This window comes from Daphnia magna, linkage group LG2, assembly GCF_020631705.1.
Source record: "Daphnia magna isolate NIES linkage group LG2, ASM2063170v1.1, whole genome shotgun sequence".
NCBI classification, from domain to species: Eukaryota; Metazoa; Arthropoda; class Branchiopoda; order Diplostraca; family Daphniidae; genus Daphnia; species Daphnia magna.
In genome coordinates, this window is record NC_059183.1 from 11,421,117 (window position 1) to 11,441,420 (window position 20,304).

At 40.9% G+C, this 20,304-nt stretch overlaps 4 protein-coding genes across 4 annotated transcripts; 2 read left to right on the forward strand and 2 right to left on the reverse strand.

Annotated features, from left to right (window-relative positions):
* Window positions 1–532: 532 nt before the first annotated feature.
* On the reverse strand, window positions 533–9,618 carry LOC116916068 (interferon regulatory factor 2-binding protein 2-B). The gene is made up of 6 exons (XM_045169711.1): window positions 9,479–9,618; window positions 9,069–9,152; window positions 4,019–5,042; window positions 2,173–2,700; window positions 1,660–2,027; window positions 533–1,583 (listed from the first exon to the last, which is right to left on the reverse strand). Exons 3-6 carry the CDS (start codon window positions 5,004–5,006, stop codon window positions 1,449–1,451), a joined length of 2,019 nt encoding a protein of 672 aa, XP_045025646.1. The 5' UTR covers window positions 5,007–5,042; window positions 9,069–9,152; window positions 9,479–9,618; the 3' UTR covers window positions 533–1,448.
* A 27-nt stretch (window positions 9,619–9,645) lies between these two features.
* Window positions 9,646–10,829, forward strand: LOC116916073 (mitochondrial import inner membrane translocase subunit Tim9). Its single transcript, XM_032921259.2, has 4 exons — window positions 9,646–9,787; window positions 10,152–10,235; window positions 10,491–10,586; window positions 10,641–10,829. The coding sequence occupies exons 2-4, from the start codon at window positions 10,182–10,184 to the stop codon at window positions 10,764–10,766; spliced, it is 276 nt and encodes a 91-aa protein (XP_032777150.1). The 5' UTR covers window positions 9,646–9,787; window positions 10,152–10,181; the 3' UTR covers window positions 10,767–10,829.
* A 1,263-nt stretch (window positions 10,830–12,092) lies between these two features.
* LOC116916072 (delta-like protein C) lies at window positions 12,093–12,986 on the forward strand. Its single transcript, XM_032921257.2, has 4 exons — window positions 12,093–12,371; window positions 12,436–12,553; window positions 12,628–12,684; window positions 12,760–12,986. Exons 1-4 carry the CDS (start codon window positions 12,249–12,251, stop codon window positions 12,969–12,971), a joined length of 510 nt encoding a protein of 169 aa, XP_032777148.1. The 5' UTR covers window positions 12,093–12,248; the 3' UTR covers window positions 12,972–12,986.
* A 3,081-nt stretch (window positions 12,987–16,067) lies between these two features.
* Window positions 16,068–17,704, reverse strand: LOC116916505. The gene is made up of 6 exons (XM_032921755.2): window positions 17,587–17,704; window positions 17,072–17,499; window positions 16,941–17,009; window positions 16,735–16,871; window positions 16,522–16,665; window positions 16,068–16,440 (listed from the first exon to the last, which is right to left on the reverse strand). The coding sequence occupies exons 1-6, from the start codon at window positions 17,618–17,620 to the stop codon at window positions 16,314–16,316; spliced, it is 939 nt and encodes a 312-aa protein (XP_032777646.1). The 5' UTR covers window positions 17,621–17,704; the 3' UTR covers window positions 16,068–16,313.
* Window positions 17,705–20,304: the final 2,600 nt, after the last annotated feature.

The following is a 20,304-nucleotide window of genomic DNA, read 5'->3' on the forward strand; positions in this document are numbered from 1 at the left end:
TCGATGACGACGCTCTCTACCAGCCAATTTCATCCACGGCCACGATAGAAAAACCAAACAAAAAAAGGATTTTTTTTTTTTTTTCCTGGATCTTTTTTTTTATTACGTGACCCGCCTTTTTTTCGAGTCTACGTGTTGCTTTTACCCAATCGCGTCTTTCGGGGGTTGTTGAGGGGCTTTTTTCTTGTCTTCTCCGTCTTCCAATTATACCCACAAGAGAGTGTACAGTATAGATGATCATCATGCCCGACACGTCTAGGAATGACACGCGCTCTTTCCTCAACCGCTACTGCAACGGCTATATGCCGTGCGACTAGAATATAACAACGTTTTCACGGCTGGCCTGGGCATCGAACGTGACTCTCTATGAGGAAAAAGAAGAAAATTTTTTTTTCTTTGGATAGGGGAGTTCGTGATGTCCTAGTCACGTCTTCTTAGACTTAATTGAACTTTCAATCTCCCCCCCCCTCCCCGTCAGCAACACCCTAAGGAGAAATGGTAAAAAAAAAAATTAAATACGGTGACGAATTGGTATGTTTTTCTTTTTTGTAATTTCTGGTATATCTGGTATTTTGTTACGCGAGTAATAGTACTAGTAGTAATAGTATTAGTAATAGTAGCAGTGGTAGTAATAGTAGTTAAAACAATCGCAATTTTTTTTTTTCACGACCTGACAAAAAATTGGGAGAAACTGTGGAACCATCAAGTCAACATAAAGAAGAAACAATCAAACAAGAGAAAAATAATTCAACACGAAAAAATGTGGCCCGCAAAAAAAGGGGACAACTTGGGTTATATGAAAAAATAAAAACTGAAAAAAAAGAGACATTGCGTCTTTTGGCGCATAATATTTTTTTTTTTCCTCCTTTGTTTTTTTGTTTTGTTTTTCAAACTTTTTTCTCTCTCCAAATATCCAGACACGGAATTAAAGAAAAATGCCATACACAGCCATCTTTGCGTGTGTGTGCGTATGACGATTATCTACACACGAATAAGACAAAAAAAAAAGACAACAAAAAAAGGAATCATCCAGTAAGGTATCAAAACCAAACAAAAATGATTTTAAAAAATGGGAGCAAAATAGTTGAGCGTTTCGTGTCTGTCTAATAATGACCGTTGCACTGATTATTCAAAGAGTGGACAAAAAAAAAGTTATTTCAACAATATCGAGGAATCTCTCCTCGTATGTTTTTCTTTGTGTGTGTGTCTGTGTGGAGAAACACGCCCGGCATGATCCACGCGGGAGTCGAGAAAAGAAAAAGACCGCAAATATTCTGGGCCACAAAAAGATCGAAATAGAAAACAAACTCCGATCTCAAAAAAGGAATACGGAGGAACCAGAAAAAGAGAGCTCAACATATAAATTGTGTGTATGTGTGTTTATAGGGAGGGATTTTTCTATCCCTCTCTCTCGAAAAAAAAAAAAAAAAACGATTAAATTCTTTTTTTCAAGTTTCCCGCTCTTTCGTAAGCGGTTTGCTGTTCATCTCCTCTCCGAGGATTGTAGCAATTTCGCCCTGCATAAAGGCCCAAGGAACATTGGACCCGGCTAGTGGACATTTCTCTCCGCTGGGGCAGTAAACCTAAAAAAGATAAGAAAAAAAAATTATATTAAGTTTCAGATAGCATTTTAACTATAAAACAAACAAAGAATCTCACCTCTGATCCGGCACCTTGCTGTTTGATGCTATCGCGGGAACATGGAAAGCAAAACTTGTGATGCGAGATCGAAGGGCATTGGACAAAGTGCGTGTCCTCTAATCGCTCCTGACAAATGGTGCATTTGAGCGTCGCTGCCGCCGCGGCAGCCGCAGCGGCTGCAACATTCGGCGGAATGGCGGCTGTTGTTGCGTTGCTACTATTGTTGCTTCCGCCGCCGCTGCTTACGCCACTGTCTGATCCAGCGTAGTGAGATCCCGGATCGGATGGACTGGTGCTTGTCGCATTGACCTCGGACGTCGAACCATGGCGACCGTTGCTTACCGTCGCCGCACCGTTGCCAGATGATCGCCGACTTGTGGCCGATCCTATTTAATCCAAGTATTACACATGTTAGATATCAACAGCTTGTCACCTTTGTCCTCTCAGTCACAGTTCAACTGATTACAACTACAAAAGTGTTTTTTCTTTTTTTCTTTTTCTTTTTAATGTTGAAAAAGATTGAAAATTTACCTGACGAACTGGGAGAATGCTGGGATCCCCTTGATGGCGTACGTGAAAGTTGGGCCGCTCCGGGCGGCAATCCGGTTGGCGGACTCCCGCGCGGTGAATTCGAGACGGGAAGGATTGTATCAGCTACGGAAATGAGCGATTGCATTGGCGATGGCGCTTTGCCCGGATTGGCAGGAGGAGCCGCATTTCCTCCGCCTGATCCACTGGCGGTTGTAGAAGGCGGATGAGAATGAGACCCAGGTGGGCCACTAGCGTACGGTGGAGTCGATGAAGGTGGGCCACCGTTGATGGACGTTGCTGGGTGATGCGGATGTTGCTGTTGCTGCGATGTCTGTTGCTGGGACGGCCCGTGGTTGTTGCTAGGTGGTAGTGGGCCAGCGGATGAGTGTGGTGGCACCATCAGCGGATGGCCAGGTGGTAGTTGATGAGGTCCACCCGGTGGACTGTTTCTAGTTAACGGAGACGCCGTAACTCCACCGCGATTTCCACCGCCACCTCCTCCGGCTGCAGACGGAATTCCGGGAAATACTGGCAAAATCAATACAAAATATTTGAACGTTTAATTCAAAAAAAGATTTTTTTTTTTTTTTAATCTATAATGGACGGGGAAAAAACTGGTTTGCTTGGATTTGGTCTCGTTCGTGGAAAAACACACTCGGAAAACCGGCTTTGTGTTGAGAAAGCCAGGTGGAGTTATCAGGTTTATCCCAGAAGGAAAATAATTTTCTGATTTGTTTTTGTTTCCCTTTCTAACGCCCATGTCCTTTATTTTTTCTTTTCTCAAATAGTACACTACATTTATTTCTAGACAACTAAAAAAAAAAAAAAAAACTAAACCGGTTCAACTTGTCTACCCCGGAGCGTCTCTTGCTGGCCATGCGTAGTTTTGTAATAGTTTGAAGACTTTCCAAAACTCGAATCAATTTATAAACTATTTTGCCAACTTAACTACAATTTTCTCATCCTACGTCGTACGGCCATATAACAAACACAAATTCTCAGAGGGTCAATGTACTGACGTAGTACGTATGTGTCTGTCTGAGTCACGCAGTGGCACATGTGCGACAACTGGCGACAAAATCCCGCTGCCTAATTTTATCCAAAAAGAAAAGAAAAAAAAAACAGAAGGCTCGAGGCTATTACCCCGCTGGCACATGATGGTGGACGGGAACGCTTTCGTATATATGACGTCATTTTTTACTATGTGGCATTGAATCGGCTATAAAGGCTCACAGACCCGCAACTCTACTGCTCCTCTTTTTTTTTTTTTTTCGTTACTATGCGCGCACGGAACCGATCCCGTTCCAGCATACACATTTTCACGCCCATTTCCCTTTCAGTCACGCGGTTTTTCCCTGCGTTGCAATACATACAAATCATGTTTGAATACAACAAAAAAACAAAAGGCAGTTTTTGTTTTAATGAGCCAAACGTGTTGTGGCATCTGGCGGAAGAGTCTGCGGCTATTTCCAATGCCCTGCGTCGTCCCCTTTCACTCTGTTTATAAATGTCCGCACACGTTTAGCTGAGACTCTTAAAAATAGAAACCTCGACATCAAAAACTCTCTCCTCCTACCTCGAGAGTCCGCTTTTAGGTAACTTGGTACTCGTCCAAGTTACACATCGATGAAACCCCTGAGGTCAAAATCCCCAAAAATGACGTTTTTGTTATCACCATTCAGAAAGAAGGACAAAAATAAAAAAATAAATAAAATGATTTCTTTTACTCCCTATTCAGGTTGTCTGTGGTCTGTCCGGCTATAAAGGGGGGGAATTCGCGGACTAGACGGTGAAAACACGGCCTTGTGTGACCCATGAGGGGAAAGGATAATATAATTACACATACCTTTATTTGAAGATGTGGCGTCGAAAGAAGCGACCCGAATAGGTCGTTCTTTGTGATTCAATCGTCCGCCATCACGCGGATCAAATTGAACGGCCAACCCGGCTGGTAAGGAATCTCCACGCGTGAGCTGTGGCCGATATTCGGATATCGTGTCCAGGGCTGATCGTTTCGATCCATCAGCGTGTTGCAACTGGACCATCATGCCATTGTTCGACAGGTACGAAGTGGCTTGCGATGGAGTGTTGTCATCATCGTCTCGTTCTCTTTTCGGTCCAGCTGAACGACCATGCGAATTGATTTGCATGTGGTGACCAGCAGAGGGACCGCCACGGACTGACGAACGTGGATCTGAGTGGTCCAGGGACTCCATTCGCCCCATAATAGTATTCTGTTGTTGCAATCGAGGCGGATAATCAGATGGCAAGTGTCGAGGCCGTCCTTCGTTAATATGCAGGTAGCCGCTTGGAGGTCCAACTGGACCAGGTCCATGAGACGACCGTTGAGACATGGATGGAACACCAGGATGGCCTCCATGATGACCGCCGTGAGCGTGAGATGGTAAAGTTAATCCATCGGAAGCGTTGCCATTTGTTAAATCCGGTGGACGATTTTGAAGCCTTTCGGCGGGATGATTAGATTTGCCTGGGCCTGGTGTTGTCGTGATTCGTTGTTCAGCCGGTCCTTGTGGCCTTTGTGACGACGTAGGGGCAGTTGAAGGTATCGATTCTCCACCTGGGTAAGGACCACGTTTCATTTGTCGAGCAGATTCAATAACCAATTCGATCCTATCTGGTCCTTCGTAATTCACGCATCCACGACAAACGGGTTCGCTAAAATCTTGCAGCATGGCCCATGGCGTCCGGGGTAGATCGCAGAGGTAACAATGTTGCCGCTTGTTGCTACCCACTAGTCCAGCACCGCCTCCGCCCGTTGCTGAACCACCTCCAGCCGCCGACATGTTGGCCGCACTGCTGGCCAACGAAAGCATTGGCGGCAACGCACCCGCGCTGCAACGAAGATCCACCTTCAGGCGATCAGTTTTTTTTGGTTTTAACTTAAACTTGAACAATTTGGTGGAAGTTTGGGATGACTTAAACAGGGGCGGTCATCAAAAACATGGCCGTCAATAAGAATTCCTTGCCAACACGCACATACACACACTAGAATGCACAGTTCACGCCACACACGTTGTCCAACAGAAATCGATGAGATCGCGGGAAAATGGCGGCACATTCACTTCAATTTGTTTAACAAAAAAAAAGGGGTTTTTTTCAATAAATGGTTAATACGTCGCTGAAAACTGCAGAACGACCAAAAGACGAGCGTCGAGCGTGACGATCAATCGACTACTAACACAGAAAAAACTGGCCTTTCTAAACACACATACACACACACACAGAGGCGCTCAGCGAGAGACTCGCACACGCGCGCACTTCACTACGCGCCTTGAGGGCTTCAACGAACGTGGCGCCACTGACGGCAGCCAATCTCACCATCAAAGACAAGACGCTGTATTTAGAGAGTGGAATGATTCTTGACAAGCTTGTTTTGCTCCTTCGTTTTAAAAATCACACACACAAAAACCAAACTAGTTTTCGAGAAAATGTCGTTAATATATGTTGGGTTTGTTCAAGACGTTGAGTTGCACGGTCAGAAAATGAACAAGTCTGAAAACGAGTTCTTTCTCGACAGTCTCCCCCACCCCTCCACACACACACACACACAGTTAAAAAGGATGGCCGCCATGGTTTTTTTTTTTGGCTCCGCCCCGCCCATACTATGTACATGTCCTTGTGTATACGTTGGCCAGCCCTAGTTCTCTCCTTCTTCTCCTCTTTTCATCATACATTCCACCACTTCCCATTCTTTCTACCCCCCCCCCGTTCTCCTCCTTTTAAAGAAAAATAAGTGTGTTCCTTCCCAAAAAGCAGTAGACACGAGAAGCGGTAAATCGATGCTGAGGCGGCCATGTTGTGACGTCACAGACGACTTTTGGTGGCCCGCTTCCAAAGAGAAAAGGGCGAGTGGGAAGGGTGGGAATAGGTTGAGGCACGTTTTCTCCCGTTGAGCTATTTGCAGCAGAAACTGTGTGTATGTGGACTCATTCCGTACACACACGCACGCACGCCCAGTTATTTCTTTTGGCCGTGGCCTTGCATTCTCCCCACACACACAGAGAAGAAAGATGGATGTCTATTTGTGTGTGTGAGTGTGCAAGTCGATATGAAAAATTTAGGCAGAAAGAAAAATGGCCCCGACTGTTGGGTACAATTTCCAATTTTTTTTTTCTTTCCTTTAAAAACAACCGTACTTTATGCCTCGAGGGCCATCTTTTTAATACAGGTCAACTAAGGAAAAGTTGTTGAGAGGGAGGGAGGGGGTGAAACATTCCAGGGTCTAAACTAAAAATAGAATAAACAAAACCTTTTTGGCGGAAGAAAGAAAAATTGTTTTAAAGCAATAAACTAGAAAGGCCTTGGAAATCGACGAAACGTGAAAATGTCCAACGGATCGGAACATCGAAAATTTTTCAAGTGTGTCGCCGAATTATTAGCCGATAAGGACCAAAAATAAAAACAGGTTTCAGCGAAAATGTATCGACACAAATACTTGGCAGAATGGACTGTGGACTGTGACGCAACTTGGCCTCAATTTTTCCTTTTTTTCCTTAAAAGCAAAAATGAGTTCTTTTGTTTATTATTCAGACGACGGCGCGCAGATCGCCGCCCTTTTTATCACGAGCGAGAATGAATGCAGGAAACGTGGCCATTTTTTACACAAAAACACGCATCCTATCAGCGTGAAAGGGAAACAAGATACGGGCAGCCAGCAGACGTCATCACGTGGCTTGCATTTTATCGATCAGTGTAAAGTTTAACTTTGAAACAATTTCTTTCCACAGGGCGTCTCTCGGTCGTCGGAATGGAGGTGGCTAAAGAAATAGCTGGTAAAGGGACATGGAATGGAAGAACACAAAGAGGGTCTGATTAGATAGGGGGAGGGCTCATTCTCGACGGTGATTGGTCACGGACACGTGACGTCAGCATATTTGCCTTTATAGTTCTTCCCTTTTTTCGCTAAAGCCTTTTTTTAAAAAAAAATTGTGGTTTTTTCTTTATCTGTTTACAACCCCTTAGGGGACGAATGGGCGCAGGTCATGGAAGCCCCAGCCAGTTGGGGCCACTGTCGTGACGTCACAGACCACCTTGAGGCGTCGTGCCAGCCACACATCCGTCGTCTGCTGACGCAGTAACGCGTCGCATGATTTTTCTTTTTGTTGTGTGCAACTCTCTCACGGATACCGGTTTCACGCGATTCGCTCGACTACATATTTCAACAATGAAACAGAAGAAGAAATCAATAGTGATATTTTCATGTGTCAAACTGCGCATGTGCCGGAAGTTTTCGTCGGCAATCGATGGCAACAACGAATCGATAATGACGCAGCTTCGACTTTGAACGGGCACGATCGATTTTGATTGGTGTGTGGAAAAAAAACGAAGCGGTTCAACGAACCAAAACATGAAATCGATATCCAAGAGGAAAGGAAACTTTCACTCCGCATTTAAGCTCGTATAAAAATATGATCTAATCCCTTTTTTGGGACGAAAGCCAAAAGTGTGTAGAACCGAAAAAAAAAAATGGCACGGTCACGAAATGAATAAAGAAATGGCGTGCGTGCAGGGTTGAATCGTGAGAGGCCATTGATTACCATATGGCTTTGAATGTAAATAAATTAGGATAGGGAAAACGTGACCAGTTAAGCAGCTTCAAGTCTTCACATCAAGATCTGTTCATATACTTTAACTAGAATTTCTCTTTCTAAACAAGAAAAAAACCATGATCCATCAAAAAAAAAGACGAGAAAAACCAGTTCCCCAACTTTTTAGCCCACAGCCACAGACCTTGATGGCGCCTTATATGGCCATCTTTCTCTCTTTAGATATTTAAATTCTTTTGCCATCAACAGCTTTTTTCCCTCTACCTTTTTCGTTCGCAACGACGGCCATATAGGGCACACCATGGTCTCTAATCCGGTTCTTTTATATCCTTCAATTTCTTAGGATATTATTTAAGCAAACTTTTACACGAGCCTCAGTATCAACGCCATGTCGTGCGATTTTGGGACACTTTTTTAACCTTGACCTTGAAATTTCGATATTGTGGATTTGATGGATTAAACTCTTTCACAAACAGGGTCAACAGTCAAAAGAGGTCAAAAGAGGTCGTTCAACCGTTAATTGGAAGACCGTTTCGAGTCCGGGGAAGGTTCCGCTTTAAAAAAAAATAATAATAAGACGGCGGAATTTATTTTTGGTTTGTCTGCTACACAAATAATAACAAAGAGGACACAGGACCAACTGTTGTTGGCACTCGGTGCTGCTTCGGGCCATTACGTCACATCCGCCTAGCGGGAAAGAAAAGAAACGGCCACAACGGGCTTACCGCAAGAAGAGGAAAAAAGAATAAACCGATAAAAATGAAACAACTTCCCTTCGAGCGTGAATTTCTTCCAGTCACACACAATCGAGGAAAAAAAAAAGCCTCACAATCGAGAGCCTCGCGGCATTGGGCCAGTAAAGAAAGAAGAGAAAGAAGCCCATTTGTTATTGTTGTTGTGGGGAAACGTTCTCAAGGCTACGGTGAAAGGAACCGTGACGCCATCTTGTGGCTGCCTATTTGAAAGGGAAAAAACTAGAGAATCGCGTCGGACACACCAGGAAGTCGTCACGATTTCTGACTTTATGGCAAATTTTAATTTTATCACATTTGGAGAAAACAATATTATGTTGGACACACCATGTTCTCTTGTAACAAAACAGAAAACCTGTATCAAAATTACAGTCACGCCCTTCTCTGTTGGAATCATTGTTGAAGATTGTCCTCGATTCGACAAAGAAACAAAATAAAAACAGATCAAAATCCACAACCAGACCTTGATTGAAATTCTCAGCTTGTCCCATGACGTCACGATACGCTCCGTGTGACACAACACGCGAAGAGGATTCTAAGATGCCCTGATTCCGAGTCTTTTCGTAAATAGTCTTACCTGCGTTTGTATGGGGCGGGAATCTTGAGCGAATTCTGGACGTCACGAGGAGATGCTTTCCACTCCAAATTTCGAAAATTTTCCCTGAAAACGACAAAAAAAGTACTTTCATATTCCAATCACAGACAAAAAATAAAAGGGAAAAAAAAAACTAAGTGTGAAGTCTCTTCACCCATCCTATTTTCTTGGAAAAACGACGACGACAACAATGACAAAAAAAGCCTTGGCTGCAATTTTATGACATTGCTGATTAGCATGCAACTCTCATTCGACTACCTCACGAGGAAATAAAATTGTTTGAATGATGGGAGGTCTGGCAACGACTTATGAAAAGGTAAAGAAACCCTTCCAGGCTTCTTTTTTTGTTTGTTCGAATTTATCTAACGTGAAAACGATCGAAATGACCTTACCTCACGCTGCCGGCTTCTCTGACTCACTCAAACGCAACGAATTAACCAAAGAAATTCACCCGCGAAACACACAACACGAAAGACTCTATTTAATGGCCGATAAAATGGGAAACTTTCACAGCCAACTCGGCGCCCGTTGGGTGTTCACACACGCATCGACTGTTCAAAACTGAGGTAAACATTTTCGGATGCAGTTGCAACAACATTTTTCTTTAGTCCAACGTCAGGTGGCAGCATGTTATAGTGGTGAAAATCGAATGCAGAGAAAATAAAACACGAGGAAAAGTTGTCTGCTTCTGAAACATTTGTGACTACGAAAACCAAATTTTTTTTTTAAAAAAAAAAAAAAAACCAACAAACCCAACCAAAAAAAAAAAAAAAAAAGGGGGGGAAAAAAAAAAAAAAAAAAAAAAAAAAAAATATAAAAAAAAAAAAAAATTTTTTAAAAAAAATTTTTTTAAAATTTAAAAAAAAAAAAAAAAAAAAAAAAAAAAAAAAAAAAAAAAAAAAAAAAAAAAAAAAAAAAAAAAAAAAAAAAAAAAAAAAAAAAAAAAAAAAAAATTTTTTAAAAAATAAAAAAAAAATAAATATTATAAAAAAAATTTTTTTGTGAATATATAAAATTATAAAAAAAAAAAAAAAAAAAATTGAGGGGGGTTTTTTATTTTTTGGGGCCAACCAACACGAATTCTCATTTTAAACAATGACTTCCGAAATCGTCGATGCGGCTAAAATTGAAGCAGAACAAATTAAATCGGTAATTTTATTAATATTTATTGTTAGCACAAATTTTTATTTGATTCTTAAGATTAAGTGCTGTCTCATTGCTCCACGACAGCTATCCTTCCGTTGCCATCTAAATAATGTCGTTTATTTCAATTTCTTCCCAGAATTGCCAGGGTTCTCATTCTGTTCCTGTGGCCGTCATACACTAGTTTTTAGATCTTGTATTTGTTTTCCCCAAGATGTTGATTTTTCTGGTTCTTACAAATTTATTTAACTTTTCAAACAGTTCCGGGATTTCCTATTCTCGTACAACAAACTTTCTGAGCTGTGCTTTGTAGACTGTGTTTGGGACTTCACATCCAGGACCGTCAGAGATCAAGAAGTAAACAAATAATTTTTTTTATTGATGACTATATATTTATATTTTTCATACTAGAACAACTGTGCAGTCAATTGTGCAGAGAAATTCCTCAAAGCAAACCAGCGGATATCTCAACGCTTCCAAGAATTTCAAGTCATATCTAATGAAAATGCATTGGCAATGGCCAAAAAGGCTGGATAAGTCTGTTTTTCATATGTTCATGTAGATTTCCAGTTTTCCTAATAAATAATTAATCATATATGATATTACCGTCTGATACGAGTCCTTTGTTAACAGCACGACAATTTGTACGTCCTCCCCCACGGTTGGGCTTAATAAGGTTAAATCTGGTTGTACAGGTTATTCACCTGGTACTATAGAAGTTGTCTATTTTTTACCATAAAGGCGATCACGGGAAAACCCATATCCTTTCTATAGTTGTCTTTGTACCCCTCGAAAAAATGAAAGTTAAAATAATTATGCGGATAAGTCAAGCGCATTACCGGTGGTGGGATATCAAACCGCACCGCCGCCCTAACAAATAATTGGAGGAAAATCTCTGCTTGTAACGGTATTTGGCGGATATTTGTTTTATTTCTTGTTGGAATCCAAGTACGCGTAAGACATTTTTGATTCTATAGACACTGACGTTGTGGATGTGTAAAAAGGTCTGCATTTCACTCAGGTGGTTGATAGCGTTTGGAATGGTGTTAGGTGTTGAATACTCTTTTCAGGAAATTATGCTTCTTAATGTTTAAGTTCTACCGTTTAATGCTGCCGTTTCTGGCCGTCGTTTGTTGGATACCGGTAAGTCAAATAATTTGTTTATGTATTTGTTGATATTTTACATAACAATCATTAAAAAAAACTAGCGTGCATCAGATAGTTTTCCAACATCCGAGGAGCTCAATCCGAAGGAATTATTCCAAGTTGATAAACATGACGAGGTACTTTTTTAAATCCTGTTCAAGTAATTTTATATGTATGATTGGCCCAGTTACAAAACGGATTTGCCCACTATAAAAAATAGATTAATATCAAGATGTCAACCGATCAGAATTTGAATTGTAACTTCCCGAGAGATGCAGCAGACGTAGTCGGAATTCTGATCGACGTTGTTTACAGCCTGAATCAGACGCTTTTGTATGGCGCTTCGTTCCTTCGAATAATTAAATGGTTACTCTTCATCCTCAAATTCGTCGGCTAAAGCAAGATTAAACTCGTGCTCATCCATAAAACATTTCGTCCTCTTTTTTTTTTTTTTGTTTCATAAATTTTCATCCATCTCCCAAACCCGTTTATATTGATTTGTAACGTCCCACGTAGGCCAAAAACAAAAGTAAGAAATTGTTTGGTTCAGTTAACTGTCAATATATTCAAAATAAACGAAACTAAGAAAAAGATTCCAATCGAACGGATGAAGGTACTACCTACCTGTACCAGAAAAATGGGGAAGGGGATGCGGAAGCCTTGAAGGCATGTCTTCAACCTCGTTTAGTTACCCTGTTATTCTTCGGGTCATTTCATACGCTGGCGAGCTGTCATTGCTAGTGGTCTGTGTTGTGAGCATATTATTTATCGCTACAGCTAAGAAGACGAGTCACACTTATTCAGTAGCCCCCAAACCACTTGACCAATAAACAAACCAGGCCTAATTACATTAACTTTGAGTACGTGGCATACATGGAACCATACAATTTACTACGTTGGATCGTTTTTGTGCTGGTTCTTGAACTGCCCACAACTGCGGAAGGAGCCAGATTACGGAAACCGATGCCGATTCCAACTTCGTCTTGGCAGCGCCAGGTATTTAGATCAAGTAGATAGTAGTTTTCGTATGATTTTCAAATCCAAAATGTTATCAAGATAGGCATGCGATGCAAAGGAAGGTAAGCAAGTGTTGCATTTCGCGTGTACGCCCGACGGCCAACTTCAATGTTTTGAAGGGTGGATTGGAGATTTGTGCAATGTCCCCATTTGTAAAAAAGGTTAGACTACTTAAAACATTCACGGCCTGTACAATAATGTAATACGAGAATTGTTGATGTCCTTCTTGCAAAAGGCTGTGATCCTCTGAATGGACACTGCAAGGCACCAGGAGAATGTCGCTGCAAGTTAGGTAGAACTCCAGTCTTTTTTCTTTACCAACTAATATCCAAGAAGGACAAAATGTTTATATTGATTCAATGAGTAGGATTTTCTGGTGAACTTTGCCGCGATTGCGCTTTGTTGCCCGGATGCGTTCACGGAACGTGCAACAAAAGCTTCGAGTGCCAATGCAAACCAGGATGGACTGGGCTCTTTTGTTCTCAAGGTACCGACCATTCAATGAAAAACCAACAGGTTGCTAATCGGAAGCTTCTCGATTTCTTGTCCTCATTCCGAAAATCGAAACCCGTTCAATAAACTAGTGTCACGACATTTGATCGTTTGGCTTTTACATTACTCAACCATTATCTAATATACTTAGGGCTGTGGCCCGGGCGATGAAAACCCGGGCCACCGCCCGGGCTGAACGAAAAAAAACCCAACCCGACTCGACCCACCGAGGCATTTTTTTTTAACGGGGCGGGCGATGGGTCTAACCAACGGGTCCGCGGGCCAACCCGAGATGTGGCGCCATCTAGTAGTCAAATAAAGAATCTAACAGCTAGAAAGTGCCAGAAAGATCTGGAGGATAGGATAGCCGCAGAATTGCTGACATTCGATGTTCAGTCACCACGTTTTAAGTAGACGCTACTTGTAGAGCTTCAGAAGTCAGAATACGTGATTACGTGAAGGCAATATGTCTAAACGTAAATCTACTTCTAATGGCGAAGAGTTATCACGTAAAAGTCAAAGTTCGTCTAACTCGAGCAATTCTGCTGGGAAAAAGAGAAGTTTACCTATCAACCTTGACACTCCCTAATCTGTCTACGTTCATGGTACAAAGCAGGATTAGTGGGGGTAAAGGATGTCTACGATTTCTTGGAAGAAAACTTTGACACCTTACTTTTGGAAAGCGAAGAAGAAGAAGAAGATGATGATTTTTAAAAATTTTGTTTTTGTATTTGCTGTTCGATAACTACAGTTAATTCGGATGTTTACTTCCAACACTTACTTCCAAAGTTCCAAGTTTCTTTTCGTTTCATTGATGTATGTTTACATCAATTCTCATGTATGAATGTTTTTTTGGGGGTTCATTTAAAACAAAGAATACAAATTAAATTTGTAAACGTTAGACAATTTTGCCAATTATTGATAAACAATTTAAACATAGTAAGAGTTTAAAAAAAGTATGATTGACCCGTTAAAAAACCCGGGCCGTTACCCGAACCGTAAAAATTTTTTGACCCATGGGTTGGCCCGGGCCAAACCCGGTCACTCAGTTGGCCCAACCCGCTACGACCCGCGGAAAAGAAAAACCCGTCTAAAAAAACCCATAAAAAAAAAACCGCTAAAAACGTCCCGGGCCACAGCCCTAGTTGAATAAATAATAACTTCTTGTAATCGAGCATTGTGTACACCATCAGACAACAGTGCTTTCAATCTCTAATCCATTACCTACGCAAAATTTGAACAAAACAAACACGTAATATAAACAGAAAATCGTGTTGTTCAAACATCGAAGGACGATTTAATTTTGAGCAGAATGTGAACGAATCTCATAAAATTATCAGCACATACACATTTTTATATTTACACTAAAAAAAGCTTCAACAAATCTAGGGCAAGTGTCAAGAGAGCAAACACAAGTTGAATTATTTACATTGCGAAGCAGCCAAAAGTGCATTGCGAATATTGTATGTTTCAGTATGCTGCTTAGATGCTTTCAATGAACATTTTTAAGACGAGGTTACGGTGGACGCCCAGGTGAATGCAGGTGGTAATTATTAAAAAAAAAGCCTGGATACTGGATGTGAATTGCAGGTGTTGCACGGGCTGGTCTGGCGACTTATGTAACATGTAGCCTATTGTCTGCCTGCCGAAATGGAATTTATGAAATATCTTTAGACCGCATCATTTATCATCCGGAATTATGAGCGAATACCTTTGCCAAATTCACAAGGGTTAACTGTTTTGGATTTAATCTAAGACAGTACGTGATTGTGACTCATTGAAAAATTTGTTCGTACCTCGTGTGCCCAGGTAAAAAAACTAGAATGAATGGTGTTCACTGTCTCTGGCGTAGACTAAGTGAAATCCACCCGCGTCATTCCTAATAATAATTTTATAATCATGCTGCAGACCTGAAGCAACAGCAGACGACCAAAAAAGTCTACGATGTCTCTGATCTAATATTGATTGATTTAAAATTCCTGCAGCCATATGGAAAAGCATCCACGCAGCTCCGAGCATGATACTATTCCATTTTCTTAATCGATGCACATGTGAGCACAAGACACATTTGCACTCCTGGTTTTGTACACCAATATGTGGGTGGAAATCGTCCCAAGTTCATTCATTTTGCTCCTTCGCTTGAACGCAATGCACGTATGTTTTATTCACGCTTCAACCATTGAACGCTGTAGACGCGTGGGATGATGGGGAATTTTCTGTCACGTCTACCACCTTTAGACAAAATCCAATCGTAATGAGTCTCGGGAGTTCCACTGTCACCTCGAACGGGTCAAATTCCTCTACAATTACGTCGGATTAATTTGAATCTAATCGCTTTGCCACATGAAAATCAAATCAACACATTTATATTCTTGGATGTGGCCAATGCGCAGCATATAGTTGCTATACGTATGAGTTGCTACGTGCGTTGGTCTAGTGACATTTAAGATAAAAAACAAAAAGGCATTCTAGCCATCCTGCTTAAAGATACTAGGTTAGTCGGTTCTATCCGCCGTATCCATTATTCGGAAGAGACCGAACGTTGCCGATTGATTTGATATTCACTGAATCATTTTCTACTTTCTACCAAAATCCCCCCTTTTTTTCCTCTTTGTCTGGTTGTTCCTTTTTGTTTTTAATAATCAATATGAAACAGAAATAGTTTTGTGTGTTGCAAACAGTAATCTCACAGAAAAAACCTGCTCCAGTCGAGGCTAAATAATCGAATGGATGTACAAGTGAGCAATATCATATGCCTGTGCTCGACTGCATTTAGCCATACGCTTCCTGAAGAAGAGCTCAGATGAAACCAAAGCAGGAAACGGGATATCGTAGTCGAACCATTTTTCCGTACACCTTAAACCTTTTGTGGGTACCCAGTACGTTTAGGTTTTCCCAGTACGTTTAGGTTTTCTTTTAATTACAGTGAACTAGAAGCTATAAATGTCGGATGTTCAAAATCAAAGCAAAAAAAACAAATCCCCAAAAAAACAAAAAAAAAAAAACAAGGACGAGTGAATGGAGCATTGGCAACAGTTCGAATGACCTAGATTTCGGGACGAATAGCACATGTTTACTATTTGTATATATCAATTTACGGAAAAGAATAACATCCAGGAAATGAATTAAATGAGACTTTTGAGTATCGGTGCATACACATACATATTGTATTGAGCCCTCTTATAATCACATCTATTTAGTATCATATACTATATAATATACTATCATATGTCATAAATAGCAATTGGTAAATTTTTATACTCCATAATTTTTTACAAGGGAATGATATCGTTAGATCAAGTAAGAATAAGCGTGTCTTTGTTCCGAACGAGAGATCATCTTGGATTATACCCTGAAATTGGAGAAAGTAATAGAAAAAGAACGGAAAAAGGAAAGATTTTTGGTTGTTTTGGTTGTCGTTTGCTTCTTTTAAGAACTCTGTTCCGCAACGTATGGAGCGGTAGACGTTTGTGGTGCTTCCGTGTAGAAAAGCGCTCGTTGGATTCCGCCAAAGATTCGATCTGCGAAGCGGACTACAAGGCATCCCCGAATCTCTCTAAAGGAAGAAAAGAAAGCCATTTTTTTAGTTGAAATTTCGTCATTACTACTATTGTATGATCGTTGTAGAAAGTTTTACCTGGCTGAGCAGTCGTAGTAGCGGTGCACGTTGGACTTGAGAACTTCTCTCGCCACTCGGAAGAAGTTAAGGTTATCGTAGTCCTCGGCTCCAATAGCCGAGTGCAGAATCAGGCACATCGAAGTCTCAACTTTTCCCGTTAATCTAAAAATAGAAAAGTTAATTAGTATATCGTTTGTGAAAACATTTGGGGAAAATGAAGGTAAAACTCACTGTCGGATGTTTTGATGCTGGGCGTGATTTTCGGAGGGGCAAAATCGGGCAGAATCATAAGCGTCACGAATCATCAAATGCAAATGCGCTGCTGTTATCATCATGCCACGGTAGACCTCTTCCAATTGAATTTCTCCCTATTTGACCGAAAATAGGAACTTAACATTCACCTTTCAATGAAAAAGGTTAAGCCAAAAAATTCTTACCGTGGGTGAAACTAGTTGATCGTCATTAGGCAGCGATTGCAGCTGGATGCCATCGCATTGGTGCAAACCCTTCAGGTAAAATAATAATTTGTAGGAAACAATTGGATGAAATCAAGTTTAATTTGACTAACCGTTGGTGGATAAATGTGGCGGGCCAAATGCATAGCTTCCAAGACGACGAGTTTAAACTCTTGGGTGAGAGCGGATCTCTCCTCGCTGGTATAGTTCCGGTTAGCGTAGCGGTCCCGGAGCGGTCCGAGGAATCCCAGGGTCTGTTGTTCCAGTGTAGCGTTAGTGTCAAGAGTCCTCAATGGTGCTGGCGTGGCTTGTTGGACATTGGAGTCAAACTGATTGACCGGTCGTTCCGTTGCTATTCCGGGCCAACTTGGCTGTGTTGGGTTCATGGTAGACGAGGCTGCCATGAATCCACACGGATTGGCCAAGAAGTTAATGAATGGAAATCGCAGCAATGTCTCAACGGTTTGCTGCTGTCTCCAAGAACGCGGTGGGCTTACCGTTGCCGCTGAGACACTTGTCCGCGATGAGAAACAAATACAGTCTATTTGGGACCATTGAAAATAGTAAGTTGAACATTTTCCTTTCGATTCCGATTTAATTAAAATGAATAGAGAAAAATAAGACTTACAAAACGTGAAGTAAATTATTGTTTTGAAGAACATTTTTTCTGCCACTGTTTAGAATTTGGATTCAAAATTGAATTCGGGATCTGTCTTGGAGACAAAAGGCAGGAAAAGGTAAAGAGGAAGATTCAGACTGATGAAACAGAGAAAAATCCCTCCTTTATATACAGGGGCCTGGAGAATTACAGCTGAGCAATCCTACCGTTTGCTCCTGCTCAGTACGGTCCATCCGTAAACATGACGTTGACTATGTGGGTGGAAGACATGGAAGAGCAGGTAGAAGTAGTCCACCTGGCTCTCTCCACATCAGTTCCTCGTAGCGTCGAGGTGGAGTCGACGCCCAGTCTCTCATCATACGTCGGTCTTCGGAACATCCGGAGTCTACAAGTAAACTGTTACTAGATAACCTGTGGGAGGAGAACCAAAGAATTGCAAATAATCCTAGGATCTTTCAATGAAACATGCAAATGATGCACGGGGAGCATGAAAAAAAGAGTAAAGGATACAGTTTTTCTTTTCTTTTTTTTTCAAATATCCGAATCATACGTGGCGGCCTAGATTTTTAAATATTACGTTATTTTATACGATTTCCCATAGTCAAATCTTCCCACACGGAACAATAATTGTCGCCTTATCGAGTCAACGGGCTTCTGCTGTCATTGAACGGATAATAAGTTCAACGAAGTTGCTATCAAGTTTTACTGTCACTGATGTGACGCGTGCACGGCAAGCATGAGGCTTAGCGGCTAAACAATCAAAAGTAATGAACGTGAGAAAGACTAAGCCAAGCGCATAGTCTACACAGTGGGAGGATTTATTTAGTAAAATTAAAAGGTTCAATTCTTAATTACGCATCCCAACAAGGGCAGACATAACGACAGTCCGACCAAAATCAGACGTCCACATATTTTATAACCAATCACCTATCCAAGGTTAGAATGAGAATAAACTATTTACTTGCAAGAAGGAGGAGGCTGTGCGACGTTGATTCCAGTCTACCGTGTTTCACCGAAATATACTATTCTATGCACTGACCTCGACTTTGAATGTAGAAATCCTTATAGTTTAGCCGGTTGATGACGCGGAAACAGGTGAGTTACCTCCCACACACAACCTGGAGGTTCAATGTCACTATTGGCTTAGGGTATATCTCAAATGTGAATGTACTGCATTTACGAAACATGTGCAATTTAAATAGTTTCTTCATTGAAATCCGGCTTCAGATTTTGTTTACCTTTCCGTAAAAAATGAAAATGGTTTAAACTATAACTTTTAAATCTTTTTACTTGGAGGTTTTCCACTAAAGTAGTGCATTCTTTATAACTGAAATGGAATAGGCGACGGTTGCGAATCTTTGTGCACCACGGCCTTAACTCAATAAGGCCCCGTGGAAAGAATTAGAATTTTATTTAGCCTCGTGTCCCGTGTGATTTGGCGTTAAAGTTCACTACCTTGTACTTCACGTCGGAGAGTTGCCAGTTCCTCGCACTAACGGCAATATTTAGAGCTGTAAAATTACGTTGGCTGTAGCCAAGTTGCTCCCAGTCATTGACGTTTCGGGCGAAATGCATAATATTTTAATTCATATAAATTAGCAGGCATAAATTAGCAGGCTCATTGGCCCTGACTCACGTTAGCTATTCAGATTATTTGTTCATACTTGTATTAATATATTCTAATGGTTAAATTACAAGCTTCTATTCATCAGTCACACAGATAACCAGATGTTTAAAAGACTAGGTTGCTTACCTCCAACGTTAGGCATGCATGAACTTTCCGGAAGGATTTTATACGTTACCTTATTGTCATCATGTGCTTAATTAAATAGTTTTAAAGAGGTTAAAATGATGAGGCTTATGGCGGGAATTTCCTTCCTACCCGTCGATCGTCTTTTGATGATTCATAAAAACCGATATAGCCTAGTGTGGTCCACATTGGCGATAAATTAAACTTTTACGAAAAAGCTAATTGGGCGGAGTTGTCCTTTTCTTGTGCTTATCTCAAGAAATGTTCAGGATTATGTCTTCATAAATTTGAGCTTCAGGTAACAAAAGCATAGTCTGCCACATAAGCTAAATGAGTAGATTAAAACAAGAAAAATAAGAAAGGTTTGTCTGCCACTTCCAATACGAACAATGAAAGAAAAAAGAAATAAACTTCAAGTGAAATCAAATTCAAAGAATTTTTTTCTTCCTTTTTCTGCTGATTGACATTTTTATTGTGCTATAATATAGAAAATGAATATTTCCATGGTTACACAGAGCTGACAATCCAGCGGATGGGAATATTAAAAGTTTCAAAAGGCTTAAAGCTAATACATTCACCAGTTGCTTTGTGGGAATGCAAATCTTTGTAGAACATAAACGCAATTAAAACTAAATCAGCAAACAACAACAAAAAACTGAACACGTGACTCTTATCTCTTTTGCCAACCCCAAAACCTTTGGAACTGTACGTATGTAGAGACGATTCTACGTAATGTCAAAATCCTCCACTCTCTCGTAAACAAACCTAACTTCATTCAAGATATGGAGGATACCGAAAACATCCGACGTTTCTGACAAATAGTCACTTTGAAAAATCCGTTTGAATAAATAAGAAAAACCAATGGTAGTGTTAGAACAGGAGAATAAAGAGTAAGAGATAATTCATCTTTCATGATTCTTTTTTCGTTGAACAGAAATAGCACAGACTTTGGCAAACGTTCCAAAGTTACATTCGCC